Source organism: Eumetopias jubatus, unplaced genomic scaffold (assembly GCF_037043125.1).
Source record: "Eumetopias jubatus isolate StellerSeaLion01/CBP00866 unplaced genomic scaffold, mEumJub1_p1.0 scaffold_10, whole genome shotgun sequence".
In the NCBI taxonomy this organism is placed as follows: Eukaryota; Metazoa; Chordata; class Mammalia; order Carnivora; family Otariidae; genus Eumetopias; species Eumetopias jubatus.
Genome location: NW_028274816.1, coordinates 70367334 through 70383467, shown reverse-complemented (window position 1 = coordinate 70383467; position 16134 = coordinate 70367334). Strand labels below are relative to the sequence as shown.

General features: G+C 39.9%; 1 protein-coding gene across 19 annotated transcripts in view; it reads left to right on the top strand.

Annotated features, from left to right (window-relative positions):
• NCOR1 (nuclear receptor corepressor 1) overlaps positions 1–16134 on the top strand; it is a 152422-nt gene that overhangs the window by 66943 nt on the left and 69345 nt on the right. For 12 of the 19 annotated variants that reach the window (XM_028089475.2, XM_028089468.2, XM_088027951.1 and 9 more), the window contains 6 exons: positions 1429–1601; positions 2725–2815; positions 4659–4837; positions 5362–5416; positions 6098–6199; positions 14514–14641. In XM_028089475.2, the coding sequence (XP_027945276.1) occupies positions 1429–1601; positions 2725–2815; positions 4659–4837; positions 5362–5416; positions 6098–6199; positions 14514–14641 (728 nt within the window). The remainder of the gene's footprint in view (positions 1–1428; positions 1602–2724; positions 2816–4658; positions 4838–5361; positions 5417–6097; positions 6200–14513; positions 14642–16134) is intronic. The other 7 variants (XM_028089480.1, XM_028089479.1, XM_028089482.1 and 4 more) reach the window with 1 other exon arrangement.

The window sequence follows — 16134 nt, the reverse complement described above, 5'->3', positions numbered from 1 at the left end:
CGAGAAGCTCTGGAAATCTGCGCAGGCACAGGGAGCCGCTGAAATGAAGGTCTGGGAGGTGGAGGGAGGGTGGCAGGTTGCTGGGAGCGCAGCAGAAATGAGGCTGCTGAGGCAAGAGGGCCGGGTCGCACCCAGGAGGTCCGCCTACAGGACTTTGGGTTCGGTCCCGAGGGCATCTTACAAGTGTTTGAACTGAGAAGTGAAACGTTCAGGTTTGTATTTTAAGAATGTGCTTCTGGCTCCACCATTAAGAAGGCCTGGGAGACAGTTCGGAGGCTGTTACTTTGATGTAGGTAAGGGATGATGTTGGCCTGGACTGAGGAGCTAGCTAGAGATGGAGAAAGTGAAGGACACAGAAGACACCTGGGGGTTGAAAAGAATGATTGGGAAGTGTCTGGGGGTGGCACAGATCATGAGGAGGATAATATTCTCCTCTCTATTGCCACTTTCTTGAAGGGACCAATGTTAATGGCTTTTCATGAGTCTTTCTACACCTTTTTCTATCTTTGTGTTGTTGACACGTTCACAGTTCAGTGCTCATAATGGAGGCTTCTTGCCTCTCTGTTTAAAAAATGAGATCATACATTACTAATGTCTCTAAAAGGATTAATTCTTGGTTTCGTGTAGTTCACTGCATTTCTTTTTATCATAAAGTACAACCAATTTCTGCCTTTTCCAGACTGTCAAAAATGTTTATTAGATAGCATTGTTTATAATAACAAAAACCTTCAAGTAATCAAAGCCTCCAGGAGTAGAGGAACGGTTAAAGCATGAGTGTTTTCTCTGACAGATTGTTAGGAAAACACCAAAATGTCAGTATATTTGCTGTTGGGTGATTGGGATTTTGAACTATTCACATGTCTCTATTACTAATTTCCATTTTTTTTTAAAGATTTTATTTATTTATTTGACAGAGAGATAGAGTACAAGCAGGCAGAGAGGCAGGCAGAGGGAGAGGGAGAAGCAGGCTCTCCACTGAATGGGGAGCCCAGTGCGGGGCTCGATCCCAGCACCCTGGGATCATGACCTGAGCCGAAGGCAGCTGCTTAACCGACTGAGCCACCCAGGTGCCCCTCCATTTTTTTTTTTTTTTTTTTGACAATGAAGACATATATTTTTATCAGGAAAATAATAAAAGTAGCTGGTCAGCTACTAATAGTAGCTCATTAATTAATTAATCTATGTTAGTCTTAACGTTAACTAAAAAAATCTAGCCAAAATATGCTTTATATGCTGATCTTTGTAGGAAACAGAGCTCTTTTCTCTCTCTCGTCTTTCAGATCAAGAACAGCTTTTCATTCATAGTTGAGTCCTAGGCCAAATGTACTTCTGACTTAGCCTTAAGAAGTAACGTTTACTTTAAAGTGTTAGGTTTGTCAGAATGACAGAGTTTAGTTTAATTATTAATTTGCTGCGGGTATTTAATAGGAACAAAAAATCTGCCAACGTTATGATCAGCTCATGGAGGCATGGGAGAAAAAAGTGGACAGAATAGAAAATAACCCCCGGAGGAAAGCTAAAGAAAGCAAAACAAGGGAATACTATGAAAAGCAGTTTCCTGAAATTCGAAAACAAAGAGAACAACAAGAAAGATTTCAGCGGTAAGTTGTTTGATGGCTAATGGCTGTGTTCTTTCCTCTCGAGTCCCACTCCTGCTCTCTCATGGTGTTAATGGTTACCTGAATCTGATCTTAAGAAAGTTCATAAAGAACCTTTCATTTTGAATATAAAACTTCAATCAGCTAGCAAAGATTATGTCTTGGTGAATTTAATATTAATTTTTTATACTTAATGCTGTTCAATCTAAATTTAAATGAGTATTTTGAAATTAATTCTTCTGTTCTTGAAAATACCTATTCCTTTAGAAATGACAGTTAAAAAGAATAGACTTGAATATTTCTTAGTTCTTCATTACCTGCCAGCACGACTAAACAGTATTAAATAGATGGCTAATTAAGAAGTTCTTTGATATTGGTAGTTTCTGATTTGGTTTTACTTTAGAGAGCAAGTATTTTGTAAAAGTAAAAGTTTTGGATTTCTTCTCCACTATCTCTTGTAAGATTATATGTAAGCTTTAATTCTTTAATCATGATTAAGTCTTTATGAGGGAGATGGTTATTGTTTTTTTCCCCTCTGTAAAAAATATTTAATGTATTTTTCTAAGTCAGCTGTCCTCTACTCTGGAAGGCAAAGACTGCTATTTGAAATGGAAACGTCTCCAACCAATACCTGTGGTTTTCCAGAAGTTTCCCATAAGTTGTTCTACCGTTTGAACTTGGACATGCAACCTTTAAATTTTAATCTTAACATTTTATTTTTATTTTTTTAAAAAGATTTTTTAATTTATTTGACAGAGAGAGAGACAGCGAGAGAGGGAACACAAGCAGGGGGAGTGGGAGAGGAAGAAGCGGGCTTCCCGCGGAGCAGGGAGCCTGATGTGGGGCTCGATCCCAGGACCCTGGGACCATGACCTGAGCCGAAGGCAGATGCTTAACGACTAAGCCACCCAGGAGCCCCTAATCTCAACATTTTAATCATTCTTCTATAGAATTCTAACCTTCAGACATATTACTTAAAAGTAGTGGCTCAATAGCATTTGTTTTCTGACTTCTAGTTGGTTAAAAAAGTCCCATTCAGAGGAGTAATGTATATAAAAGTAACTTAATTGGTGTCTTCTTTATAAATGGCCTTTAAATATATTTGTAATTTCTTTCTTATATTTAGAGTTGGGCAGAGGGGAGCTGGTCTTTCAGCCACCATTGCTAGGAGCGAGCATGAGATTTCTGAAATTATTGATGGGCTCTCTGAGCAGGAGGTAAGGAAATTAATTGACTTAGTTTTTTAATTCATTGATTATTCAGGCATTTTAGCCTCATACCCCAGGAACTAAGGGCTTCTTTGTGCATAAACGAGGGAACATTTATAGAGTTTGTACTGTTCCAAAGACTGGCCAACCACTGAAGGTTTTACACCACGCAGTCCCATGATCAGATTGGCATCTTACACGGATGGCTTTGGCAGGAGGGAGGCCTAAAAGAGATGTGAGGAGGCTGTTAACATGAAAACAAGAGCCTGAATCAGAGATGTGTAGGAGCAGACTGACCGGAGAGATTTCATCTGAGGTGGACCTGAGGTGCTAGTGGGTTCCCCAAAGTGTGCTTTCTAGCCCCAGAAGCCTGGGAGACAGAGATGATATGGCATCAATAAATCCATGCTGAATAAAAATAAATTCCAGTCCCTAACATGAGTCTTCTGAGCTGTGTTCAAACTATTTCTAAAGGTTGATCCAAAAGCCACCTCCTGTTTACTTAGTTCTGGTTTTGATTTTATATACTTGTTTTTTAAAAACCTCATCTCTGAAAAAATAAAAAATAAAAAATAAATAAAAACCTCATCTCTGGTGTCAACTATATACTTCAATTAAAAAACAAAACAAAACACAACACAACACCAGGAAACCTCATCTCTGAATTCTGAAGGTCTTGCTTATTTGAGTGTGGTGGTCTCCTTAAGTAATGAATAAAGAAATTACTAAATGCTATATATTTTAAAACTTCTCAGAAACAACCTGAGGGTTCTAGAGGGGAGGGGGTGGGGGGGATGGGTTAGCCTGGTGATGGGTATTAAAGAGGGCACATTCTGCATGGAGCACTGGGTGTTACACGCAGGCAATGAATCATGAAACGCTACATCAAAAACTAATGATGTAATGTATGGTGATTAACGTAACATAATAAAAAAAAAACTTGTGTTCGTAATCCCTGCAGTGATGACTAAATCTGTGTTAATTTTTTTTGCTTGCTTTTTGACTGATTCCATTAGGGCACATCTGTAAGCATCCAAAACTAGGACCAGTTGAGGTGACTCAAGCTCATGTGTCTGCCTCAAATCATGCTTTGGTGTTCAGATTGACTGAGAGTACCCCATAAAATCTGACACTTTGTAAGGACTTGACTGTAAGGCAGTATCCACTTCTATGAGGAAACGTTTTAGGAGAAAACCTAGCTTTGTGTTGAGGTCAATACCTGTAGTTTTGGTGAGTTTTTTCATAGAAATTTGTGCTCATGAACTTACTAAATTGAACTTTGGGAAAAACCAACTGTATAGATGTAACAAAGTTTTAGTTGAAATTTTAAGGATAATAGTCTTCAATTTTCAGTGGAAAGATTACATAAGATTAGCAAGAAGTATTTCACACGTGAGTTTAACTTAAAATCACTGTCCTTAAGATTTTGGTGCCTGTTTTTTTTCCCCTATTCATTGGTCTCCAAAATGACATTAAGATTTATTCTCTAAAATGATGTTAAGACTTTTAAAAATGAGACTGTGTTAATATAATTAAATGTTTCATAAGATCATTACTTCAATGAACTTGGCATTTCTTCGTGTCCTTTAGGTCTGAAATGTTACTATCTGAAGTATCTATTTCTTTTAAGTAAAGAACTCTTCTCCAATTATAGGAGTGGGATATAAAAACATAATGTGTATACCCTCTGTATGATTCATTTAATGAATATTTATTAGATATATGTGTAGTTACCACATGCTATTGACACATGAAACTACGCATGTGGTTCTTCTGGCATATATTAGGGTAGCTGGTCTATAGCCCTCTTTAAATTTTATTCTTCGTAAATGGTGTTTATTTTCTTTTGCAGAATAATGAGAAACAAATGCGGCAGCTCTCTGTGATCCCGCCTATGATGTTTGATGCAGAACAGAGACGGGTCAAGTTCATCAACATGAATGGGCTCATGGAGGACCCTATGAAGGTTTATAAAGATAGGCAGTTTATGAATGTTTGGACTGACCACGAGAAGGAGATCTTTAAGGACAAGTAATTTAAACTTTAAATTATTTTCTTATAGAAGCTTACATAAATTCATGAAAAGTATTTGGCATTCACTTGTAAATTGAACCATTTCCCCAAAACCTTGGCCCCTTTTTGGCATTTGGATGGATACTGTGGAAGGTAGAGAATATAGATTTGCTATGACCTTCCCATAAGCTTATAGATGGGAGGATCGGTCACAGATGAGAACTGGGGTTATGGAGTCATGTTAAGCATGGTACCCAAACTTGGGTGGTGTCTCATTCACCTGGGGGTGCATTTTAAAAGTAAAGGTTTCTGTGCTCTACCATAGGCCAGTCCCATCGGTTCCTGGTGGATGGTGCCCAGGAATCTGTGCCCTTAAAAGACTCCAGCGATTCTGTGGTTGTTTCTCAGGTTGGCAGTTAGGGGTCACTGGGAAGTAGTCGGTACTAATAGTTCTGTTCCCAAGGTCCCCCCCCTTTTTAAGTCATTAAAATGTTTGTGTGTATGTGTTTGTTTGTGTGTTTGTTTTCCCTTTTTTTACTCAGGTTTATCCAGCATCCAAAAAACTTTGGACTAATTGCATCCTACTTGGAAAGGAAGGTAAGAAATGGTTTGCATTGAGAATGTTTATGGGTTTGTGATGTTTGCTACTTTGAAGTTTTTGTGCTCTAATACACAGGTAGTTAAATAGAACTGATTTTTATAGAGGGCTTGATACAGGAAAGATTCTCAGGTGACTAATATAGTGATATTTATAATTACGTAACAGATCATAAGCACAGAACACAGTCTAATTTTCATGGTTAACAAAAAATGACTTGATACTATAGTTCCCTAAAAACACATAGATTACAATGCTTTTTGAACCTTACTGAATTTCTGATTAAAATATCAGAGTCCTGATTTTCCCTGATTTTTTTTTTTCCACAATGGATTGGATGTAGTGTTTTTAAGCAATATATTTAAAGAAGACATTCTGGATATTTACATATATGCAACAAGAAAGAGAATTTAGTTACTGCTTAGTAAGGAAGTGATTGAATGTTCTGATAGTTCCTGGTATCTTTTACGTAACTTGGATTAAGATCACTGTAATTGTCCATTAAAATAGTCGATATAATGTATATATTTTTACAGCCTAGATGTCCCTTAAAATGCTAGGCACGTGTTGCTCTTTAATTTGTACCTTGAGAATACCAGAGATTTCCCTTGAAAGTGTTGCTTGATTTTTAAAAAATGTTATTTCTTTGGCTCCTCAAAAATATTTTTTTTTCCTTATAGAGTGTTCCTGATTGTGTTTTATATTACTACTTAACCAAGAAAAATGAGAATTATAAAGCCCTAGTAAGAAGGAATTATGGAAAACGCAGAGGAAGAAACCAGGTGTGTTTCATTACTGTGTAGAAGATGTTTCAGGGTGGAGATATGGAGGAAAAAAAATGGTATAACCACGGCCTTGTATTTAATCATGTGTATTTTAGGGATTGACATTTCATTAAATAATGAGGATGTTACGAACATGTTATTATTTCGAAATTAATATATATTTAATGTGTTCATCATCTGTTGTGAATGTACTATAAGTTTATAGTATGATAAAGTCAATGAGAAAAGTTTTGTACTTCCATGTTATCTAAATTGTGCCCGTCAGCGTTAACAGTGATAACGTGAAGAATGGGACCCATGACACCTCATTTCATTCACTGCCTTAACAGTCCTTTTGTCTGAGGAGGGGTCAGGTAGAACACATGAGAAATATAGAGAAATGTAGTGTGGTAATGAGCGTAAAGGCTGATTTACCCAATTACCGGGGCCTGATTTTGTTTCAGAGTAACTTCATTTCTGGAGTTTAGTTTTTACTCTGAAAAAGCCCTTCATCTTAAAAGACAGTTTTTAATACAGTGCAGCGTACGTTTTCACAGTTGCAGTTCAGTACATTAAAAACTGTTTTCCCCCCAATAACCGATCAGCAGCTGTCACAGCTCACGTGTGCTTTACCAGTGTGGCTGCTGGGACGACGTGAGCACCATTGCTATCCGTGCCCAGATTCATCTTGGGATTTGGAATCGCATGCATGAACTTGCACAGCTGGTCACTGCCGACCAGGCTTCCTAAATCTCTCCTGGTTTCCCCGCACAGCCACCCTTTCTTTCCTTAGCCACCCTGCTCACCAGATACACGCTGACCCAGAGCTTCATTATGGGTAGCCATGACCTGTTTGTGTTTCCGGGGTCATTGTTTCCTACAGAATACTACTGCCTCACAGGATGTGATTCTGTATTCTTTGGAAACGGTGTTTCTTGGTCAAAGTGCAGGCAGTGTTTCATGTGCCAGCCGCGTGAAATGCTGCTAGAGGTGGAGAAAGCTGAGGTGCCCTACGTGTGCATTTTCAGTGGATTGGTTAGGGGGCCAGAAATAAGACCGTAGTGAGTGGAAGGTGGATGTAGAAGGTGCGCTAGTGGCGGTAGTACAGGTGTGCCCTTGTCTGTAAGGTTTGCTTACCAAGGGGAACAGAGAGATGGGCGGAGAGCTGACGAGGATCAGGAGGGAGGAAAAGAGCGCACTTATTCGGTGATGGGGCTGCTACTGTAGACACAGCGAGGGATGCTTATGGAGCTCCGGGAGGAGTTCCTGCCTGACGGGGAGCAAATCAAATGTCAGTGAGGCGGCAAACACTGTTCCATTGAAGGTGCCGGGGCTTCCCACGGAGAAAGTGGAATCAAGCTCTTTTAGCTAGAGATGCTAGAGCACATCTGCGTTTTCAACAAGTTGCAGCTACAGATTTTTAACAATAGCTTTTGTTCCTTATTAAACTAGTATTTATAACTTTAATGGAACTTAATTTTTAGAAATTACATATTTTATATTTATACATTGTTTAAAATTTTCAGTCCCCGGTAATGTAAGGGGGAATAATTTGATATTTGTCATATCTTACATTTGCAGGATTAGCAGTCTGTTGCTTGTGATGATAGAGGAGAAAGCTCTAGCAGGAAATTCTGTGACAGGGAATGTCTCTGTTACTCTGAAACATTGGTTTTCTAGCCTAAAGTTATCTAGTACACCATCTCACTGTTTCGTGTGGCACACTCGTTCTTGTTAAGTTCTAGCCATATTAGAGTTTTCTTCTGCACATTCTTGTTCTGCGTGCTCACACCTCTAGCACGTCCCAGAGTGCATTTAACGGAACTGAGATTGTCCCTATGTGCTATCACCTTGACCTGAACCTTTGTATGTTTGTCCCCAAGTTGGCTCAGGTTGGGGTTGGTCAGCTTTTCCATCAGTCAAGTCCTTCCCGCAGTAGCTTTTAAGTTATTACCTTGAAGATTTTTTTCTCTAGTTGTATATTTCTCTGATTGTTTCACTGGGAATTTGGGAGAGGAGGGGATTGAATGATGGAAATATTGCACTGTCTTAGACCAGAAGAATCTTATCTCTGTTTCTTAATTGCTTGTGTACTTCATTCTGTTTGTGTCAAAATAGGTGGATGGGTTTTCTGAAATTAGGTGGTGTTGGTTTAAGGGCTCATTTATATAGAACTGAATGACATTAGAACTGATACCAAACCAGAGGAGGAGCCACTGGACTTTTGAGCAGAATAGTATCAGATTTTAGTTGTGACAGGATCATGCTGCCTGCTCTGTTGAGACTAGATTGTAAGGGAGACCAGTTAGGAGGTTACGTTAATCCTCCCAGTGGCTTGGACTAGACTCTAGCGGGGATGGTGCAGAGAACCCGTCCGTTTCTGGATGTATTTTTGAAGGTAAGGTAAACAGGTTTTGCTGATGGATTGATTGTGGGGGAGTCAAGGACAGTTATCAAAGAGAACTCAAGTTTTGGCTTATGGGATTGCCATTTACTGTGTAGGCATGACTGAGGGGGTGGCAGATTTGGGGGAAAAAGTTGGGACATGCTGAATTTCAGATACATATGTCCAAGTGGAGATGTAAAGGGGGCAGTTAGATGTAGAAGTCTGGAGTTTAGGAAACAGATCTGGGTTGGGAATGTAGAATTTGCTATTTAGAACGATTTTTTTTTTTTTAAAGAACTAGTTACAAGTAAAGAATTTCTAAATTGGTGTGTCTTGATTTTACCCTGGTAGATAATAGAGATCCAACTAATTTGAAAATCACTTTACTGCTCTATTATCCAATCAAGTTTGAATCAGGAGGAATTACCTTAGGTAATCCCAGAGCGATCAGGGCACATTTATTTCAAAACTCTGGAGAGTTCTCCTGAAGTTTATGCCTGATCCTTTCCATTTTTATTTGATTGCTTCACCCATCCTCCCCTCCCGACCTCTTACCCGTAGGAAGTCATTGTTATTTCAGCACATGAACGTATAGTGTGTGCTGTTTGCGGAGAGAGATTCCAAGCTTGAGAGGTTTGATTTTTAACCTGCTATTGCTATAGGGAACTTTGCATATTATTTTCTCTGAAAAGGAGTTTAACCTTAGAATCATAGGGAAGTGAGACAGATAATCATATTTTTGTTAGACTTGTGTTCAGAGATTATTGTTGGCAAAAGTAACTCAAAATTCTGTTAGATAATGTTGAAACCATTTCACAGTTCGACTTACTAGCATCCCATGACGAGAGTGAGTGTGGTTCTTTATAAGTTTTAGTTAAAGCAATGAATATATTTCAAAGATGAGAAGCCAAAAGCCACTCCTCAGTGTTACTGTGTGGGATCTAGAATTATAAGTAACATGCCAAGTAGTAATTTGATTCTATGTGTAACATCTTTGTTAGAGGTAAATTCTTACCTTCCAGCATAAATTCCCATCTAATAAGTCTGTCACTATGCAGCTAGAATAAATGTGGACTGTGGTAGCTGCTAGTGACCTACAATAAAGCAAGTCATTGTTTAGAAGCCACATTCTTCATTTCCAAATACTTGATTACCTTTCACAAGAATTTGTACTCTTCCTTCATTCTGACAACATCTTCCTCTTTAAATATGTCAGCATGTTTTTTATTCCCCAGAGGTATTGAGAAAGCATATACTTAGATAAATGTAGTAATGTTTGAAGTTGGGAAAGTTTCTGACTGAATTGTTAGACAATAGACAGACTGTTTCAGGCAGGTTTAAAAAGTTGGTTATAACAGAGCTTTAGACCCAAAAATGCTCTGCCTCTCTGTATCCATGTAAGCCTAGATGTGTCCCTTCACTTGCTGAGCCTTGGTTTCCACATCTGTGAGCATGGAAGCAGTAATATTACCTTGCAGGGTTAACATGAGAACTGGTTGTGTGTGTGAAGTCCCTGGAGTGTGGTATCTGGGACAAAGGGCGCGCCCAATAAATGGTAGAACTGTTGCCTTTGTCGCCTTCACGATGGTGTGTTGTGATTGACAGTTTTTACTCTTCAGGAAACTAGTCTCAGATTCAGTTCATTTAAAGGCATTAGTTCTTAAATATGTTTTGATAGGATATTTTCTGTTTACTGCCTGAGATATTTAAAAAACTCAATGGCTAGGGGCACGTGGGTGGCTTAGCCACTTAAGGGGTCTGCTTTCAGTTCAGGTCATGATCCCGGGGTCCTGGGATCGAGCCCTGCATTAGGCTCCCTGCTCCATCGGGAGCCTGCTTCTCCCTCTGCCGCCCCCCCCCCCCACTTGTGTTCTCTCTCTCTGTCAAATAAATAAATAAAACCTTTAAAAACAGACAACTCAGTGGCTAAAGTAGGACCTCATTCTTTTTGTCTCTTGTATGTTTTTAGTTCACTAGATGCTTGCTCTTAAATTTAGTCATTTTATTTCTTGGCAACTTCATCATCTACTGAGTGGGAATTCATTTATCTGTTTTCTAAAGACTCGAGCATATTAACAAATACATATAGAGTATATATAAGTGTTAGATATTCGGTCAGATATAGTAGAAATAAATCTCAGCATAAACTGTCTTTGGATCTTGCTATAGAGGACTCTGTTGAAATTTCCTTGTTCTTCATTTATTGTTACAAAATACATAAAACGGGGTGCCTGGGTGGTTCAGTTGGTTGGGCATCTGCCTTCAGCTGGGGTCATGATCCCAGGGTCCTGGGATGGAGTCCCGCATTGGGCTCCCTGCTTAGCCAGAGCCTGCTTCTCCCTCTGCCTGCCGCTCCCCCTGCTTGTGCTCTCTCTGTGTCAAATAAATAAGAATCTTAAAAAAAAAAAAAAAAGAAAATACATAAAACGTTTCATTTTTTTCATTTGCATTTTTATTTTCTAATGTAGTCTCACTTTTATAGTGCATAGTTTGTTGTTCGGCAGACGTGTTTTATAATATCCTCCCTAACAGAATGAAACTTTTTTTTTTTGAAGATTGTATTTATTTATTTGACAGAGGAGAGACACAGTGAGAGAGGGAACACAAGCAGGGGGAGTGGGGGAGGGAGAAGCAGGCTTCCCGCCGAGCAGGGAGCCCGATGCGGGGCTCGATCCCAGGACCCTGGGACCATGACCTGAGCCGAAGGCAGACACTTAACAACTGAGCCACCCAGGCGCCCCAGAATGAAACTTTTTTTAATTGACTAAGAAGTACTAGGCTTAAGGAGGGAGAAACCTGGACAGGAAGCTGTTGGGATGCCTCTGTCTATTAGGGGACCTTTGGATGACTTTCCTTTTGAAACTGCGGACTTCTATTCCAGCCAACCTACTGAAGGGTGTGAGGGCTGTAACTTATAACCTCCATCCCAGACCGTGGGGATTGGCACTTCCCTTTACAGATTTGCCTGAAACAAGCAGTTGGTGATCACTTTTTGGGAACATTGGAGGTTATTCCTTACGCTCTTTACTGCCCGTGGCAGGCGTTACAATGGCTCTCCATGCACATCACCCGAAGGTAGATGCTGGTTGCACCCTCTGGCCTGCCTGGCTCTCCCTCCCCACCCACTGCTGCCTGGTCAGTGTGGATACTGCTTTGACGGGGGTGGGGGGGTGTGCTCTGCAGCTGTCACACACTTCTAGAGACTATCTAGCAACCCTGCCAGTTTCTTGGGATCGTGTCCACACCTTCTGCAGAATTGGGGCTTGTGCTTCCAAAGACATCCTGCCCTCACCTTCCCATTGCCTGGTTGAAGCACGTGCTACCTCGCTTCTCAGTCCCTGGCACTAGGGAAGGGGGAGTAAAGTCAGCTGTTGGCTGGATTTCAGACAGCCGGAAATGTGTGGGATTGCTTAGTTTCTTCAGAACACTGGTTGGCATTAGAAATAGAAAAGTGTCAGGGAAACAAGTTATATGTGTCATCTAAGTCCAAGAGAACAGTGAAACTCTTAACTTCTCTTCTGCCAAGTTGATACCTCCCTGTCACAAAGATAAACCATTTTCTGGGTTTTACAACCTACTTGCTAGGCAAAGGGCAGAGTTTATTGTTAGTATGCCATCTTGCTTGTGCAGAATGACTAATGGATGCTACATTTGTAGCAAGTGGATGGTTTGAGGATATTAGCATTTGAAACCAGTCTTGGGACCACTGTGGTGTCCTAGGGAGTCAGTCAAAGGTGAGTAAAACACCTCAGTTGTAAAGCAGACCGAGTCATGGTTGGAAAGTGTACATGTAAAAGTCTTCCTGATTTTTTATTTTTTGTCTAGTAATAATAAATACTCAAAAGGAAACTGGCAATTACCAGGGTGAGAAATTGGGGAAGTCAGATAAAGCAAGTGAAGGAACCATGTTATTGACACAATTTAGTGAGGGGTCAAAGTGGAAGAGTAGATACAGCTTTTCCTGATGGACTGTGAAATTTCATAGAATAAAGGGACCAAGAATCATGATGGGGACAAATAGCAGGACCAACAACAATGAAAATATTGGGTAATTGGGGCATGAGTGGTTGTTGTACAGGAGATTTTCTGATTTCAAGATCTTGGAGGTAGAGCAATGCCTGCCACTGATGGCAATTGTGACTTCACCTTAGGGGAGTTTCATGAGCATGACCTCAAACTGTTCCAATTGTAGGATATTATGTTGATAGAAAAGGCATTGATACATATTTTAAAGTTGGAAGAATAATGGCAAGGCATAATGAGCCATGTGATAAAATCATTTATTTGTTCTTAGGAGTATCTGAGAAGTCAATCCATGACACCAGAAGGGGGGGGGGAAAGGCATCATAGGTAGATTTTGTGAAATTTGAAAAAAGGAAATATTTTTAAAAATACTGCAGTTCAGCAATATTCTGGAAGTGGCAGTTGGGGGCAAGAAGGATACAGATTCTTTTTTATTTCCTTGTGGATTTTAAGAAAGCATAATATAGGACCTCTTGGAGAGGCCAGTAAGGTCTTTGTTATCTTAAGAAAAAAGCCAGATTTAGCAAGTAGGTGAAGACTTTGAGATGGTATTAAGAATTAAGGGAAATTTTATGTCAAATTAATGAGCGCTTCATGTTGTCTGGTGACAGAACACGTAAGAGGACAGGCAGTTATTAGGAGACAAGATTGACATTGGCCTGGATGAGAGATTGAGGCGAGAGGACAAAACTTTTCAGATCAGCAGAATAAAGGAACTTGGTTCTGGCTGTATCCGGCTCATGCGGAGGCTTCTAAGGTCCACATGTCTCCTAGGAACTTGGGATACTTAGATGATTAAGACTGGGTCCTTGTCCTTGAGGAGATTGTAACGCAGGGAGCCAGACAGACCCTGATAACCAGGTACGCGCCACTCCGTGGTAAGTGCCACAAGCAGATGTGGCCCGTGCAGGTGACAAGGTAGGGAGACAGAACCTGGAGCTTCTCTGTGGAAATCAAGGAATGCCTCACAGGATGTAGATTTTTGAACTGAATTTCAGAGGATATGTAGGAGTTTACTAGGCAAGGAGCGATAGATAGGGTGTTCCAGGCAAAGATGTGAAATGCTGGGTTTGTTTAGGTGAGTCCAGAGCAGCAACCAGTGTAGGAAGGGTGGGGGCTTGGAAGAGGCACACATGAGACGGGGGGCTGTGTCCTGTAATGCCGAGTGGCAGTTCCATCCTACTTAGGCTAGGTGGTCTTGATTTCTGCATTAAATAAAAATAATACTAACACAAACTTAATTTCACTTTTCTTTTAGAATCACAATTTTAGCAAAGATAAAAGGGTCCATAATCGTATTCTCTTGTCTTTGTTCATATTTTTAATTATAGAGTTGTAATCATAGCTTAGAAATATTTGAGTGTTTTACTTCTTTTTACTCTATTATCTCCTTACTATTTTTCCAGATTACTTTAGTCTTGATGATGACCACAGTTGTCTACTAGTCCATTACATGAATGTTCCTGCAGAAGAGTAAAAGCATAAAAGTGTTTCTTGTAGTGTCCGTCCATAGTGATGAAAAAGTTGGAAGCATATTAGGTATCTAAAACTAGGGGTAAATTATACGTTACCAAATTTTGAGGTAGAATTGAAGTGCTTGAGTGACAGATTAGATGTGGGAGTTACAGAAACAGAGAGAACCAACTCAGATTTCAGATTTCTAAGTGGAATCTTAACACTTTGACCTCTCTGATGGGTCCAGACCCTAGGAGCATTCCACGCGCACCTTTAAGCAATACCTATGGAATATGTTAAAGAGTATTAGACTGATTTTTAATACATTACCCCTAATTACATTGCAAGTGATCAATAAGGTAATTGTGTATTAATTTTTTTTGCAAAGGTATTTATTGTAATTTGTCATCACAGTTTGAGGAGCTGTTTCTTTTAACGTTGAATTTGATGAATGATGGTTCATTCTAGCAGCAAATTGCCCGACCCTCACAAGAAGAAAAAGTAGAAGAAAAAGAAGAAGATAAAGCAGAAAAAACAGAAAAAAAAGAAGAGGAAAAGAAAGATGAAGAAGAAAAAGATGAAAAGGAGGACTCTAAGTGAGTTGAATGATTAGATATCTTATTTAATCATGAACCTGTTGACTCTCTCGAAGGTATAAAATTTTAGATAAAAGAATGAATGGGGGCGCCTGGGTGGCCCAGTTGGTTAAGCGACTGCCTTCGGCTTAGGTCATGATCCTGGGGTCCCGGGATCGAGTCCCGCATCGGGCTCCCTGCTTGGCGGGGAGTCTGCTTCTCCCTCTGACCCTCTTCCCTCTCGTGCTTTCTATCTCTCATTGTCTCTCTCTCTGAAATAAATAAATAAAATTAAAAAAAAAAATGAATGGGATGTATGCTTTGATCATCTCATGTGCTTTGACATAATTAAAGAACAGAATAGTCTGGTAAATACAACTTTTGGCTTAATGGACTTGTTTGCCAGACATGAGATGTTACTTTTCAGAAGGGATGATCTATAATAATATATACTCATCACTTGAGATATATTGAATATAACTTAATTTTTGACTTGGAAGTTACCTCAGGATCTTTTTTTTTTTTTTAAGATTTTATTTATTTGACAGAGAGACACAGCGAGAGAGGGAACACAAGCAGGGGGAGTGGGAGAGGGAGAAGCAGGCTTCCTCCTGAGCAGGGAGCCCGATGTGGGGCTTGATCCCAGAACCTTGGGATCATGACCTGAGCCAAAGGCGTCTGCCTTTGGTTAACGCTTAACGACTGAGCCACCTAGGCGCCTCAGGATCTCTCTTTTTTTTTTTTTCCCCACTTTTGATACTTTACACTCATGTAAAAATGCTGATAAGTGGTTTTCTATAATACCTGATATTACAGTTTCATGGGTTTTATTTATCGTATAAAGTGGGGTTCCTGGTTTGTTTGTGGTTCTGTTGTTTGCCTGGTTATAAGAGTAATTCTTGTTCACTATAGAAAATGAGGAAAAGGGAGCAAAATATTAACAAAATCAGCCTGTGATTCTGCCGCTCAGAGACAGCTCTTGTTGATGCCTTAGTGCACATATTGTGGTGGGGTGGTGGGGGGCGCTTAGCAGCTCAGTTGGTGGTTTTTCCACCAAGGATTGGCTCTCTTGAGGCATTATTTACACAATAAAATTCACCAATTTAGGTGTGTATTGAATATATGTTGACATATATATGCCCTGGTGTAACTCTTGCCACAGTTGTGACAGAGTGTTTACATCACTCCAGAAAGTTCCATATGCTCCTTTGCTGTAGGTTTTCCCACACTCCCCTGCCATCCCCAGCCTCTGGCGACTGCTCATCTGTTTTGCCTTTTCTAGAATTTCATATACATGGATTTATGTAGTATGTAGTCTTCTGTGCATGGCCTCTTTTACTTTGCATAATGACGTTGAGATCCATGCAGATTGTTGCACGTATCAGTAGTTTGTTCTTTTTAATATTTATTGTGTTATTTCTGTAATCCCCTTGGAAATACTGAAGGTTTATCGGGTTTTGTGGCAACTACAGCCTGCATCACTTGGTATGGTTGTTAAAGAGTTGGATCCTCAT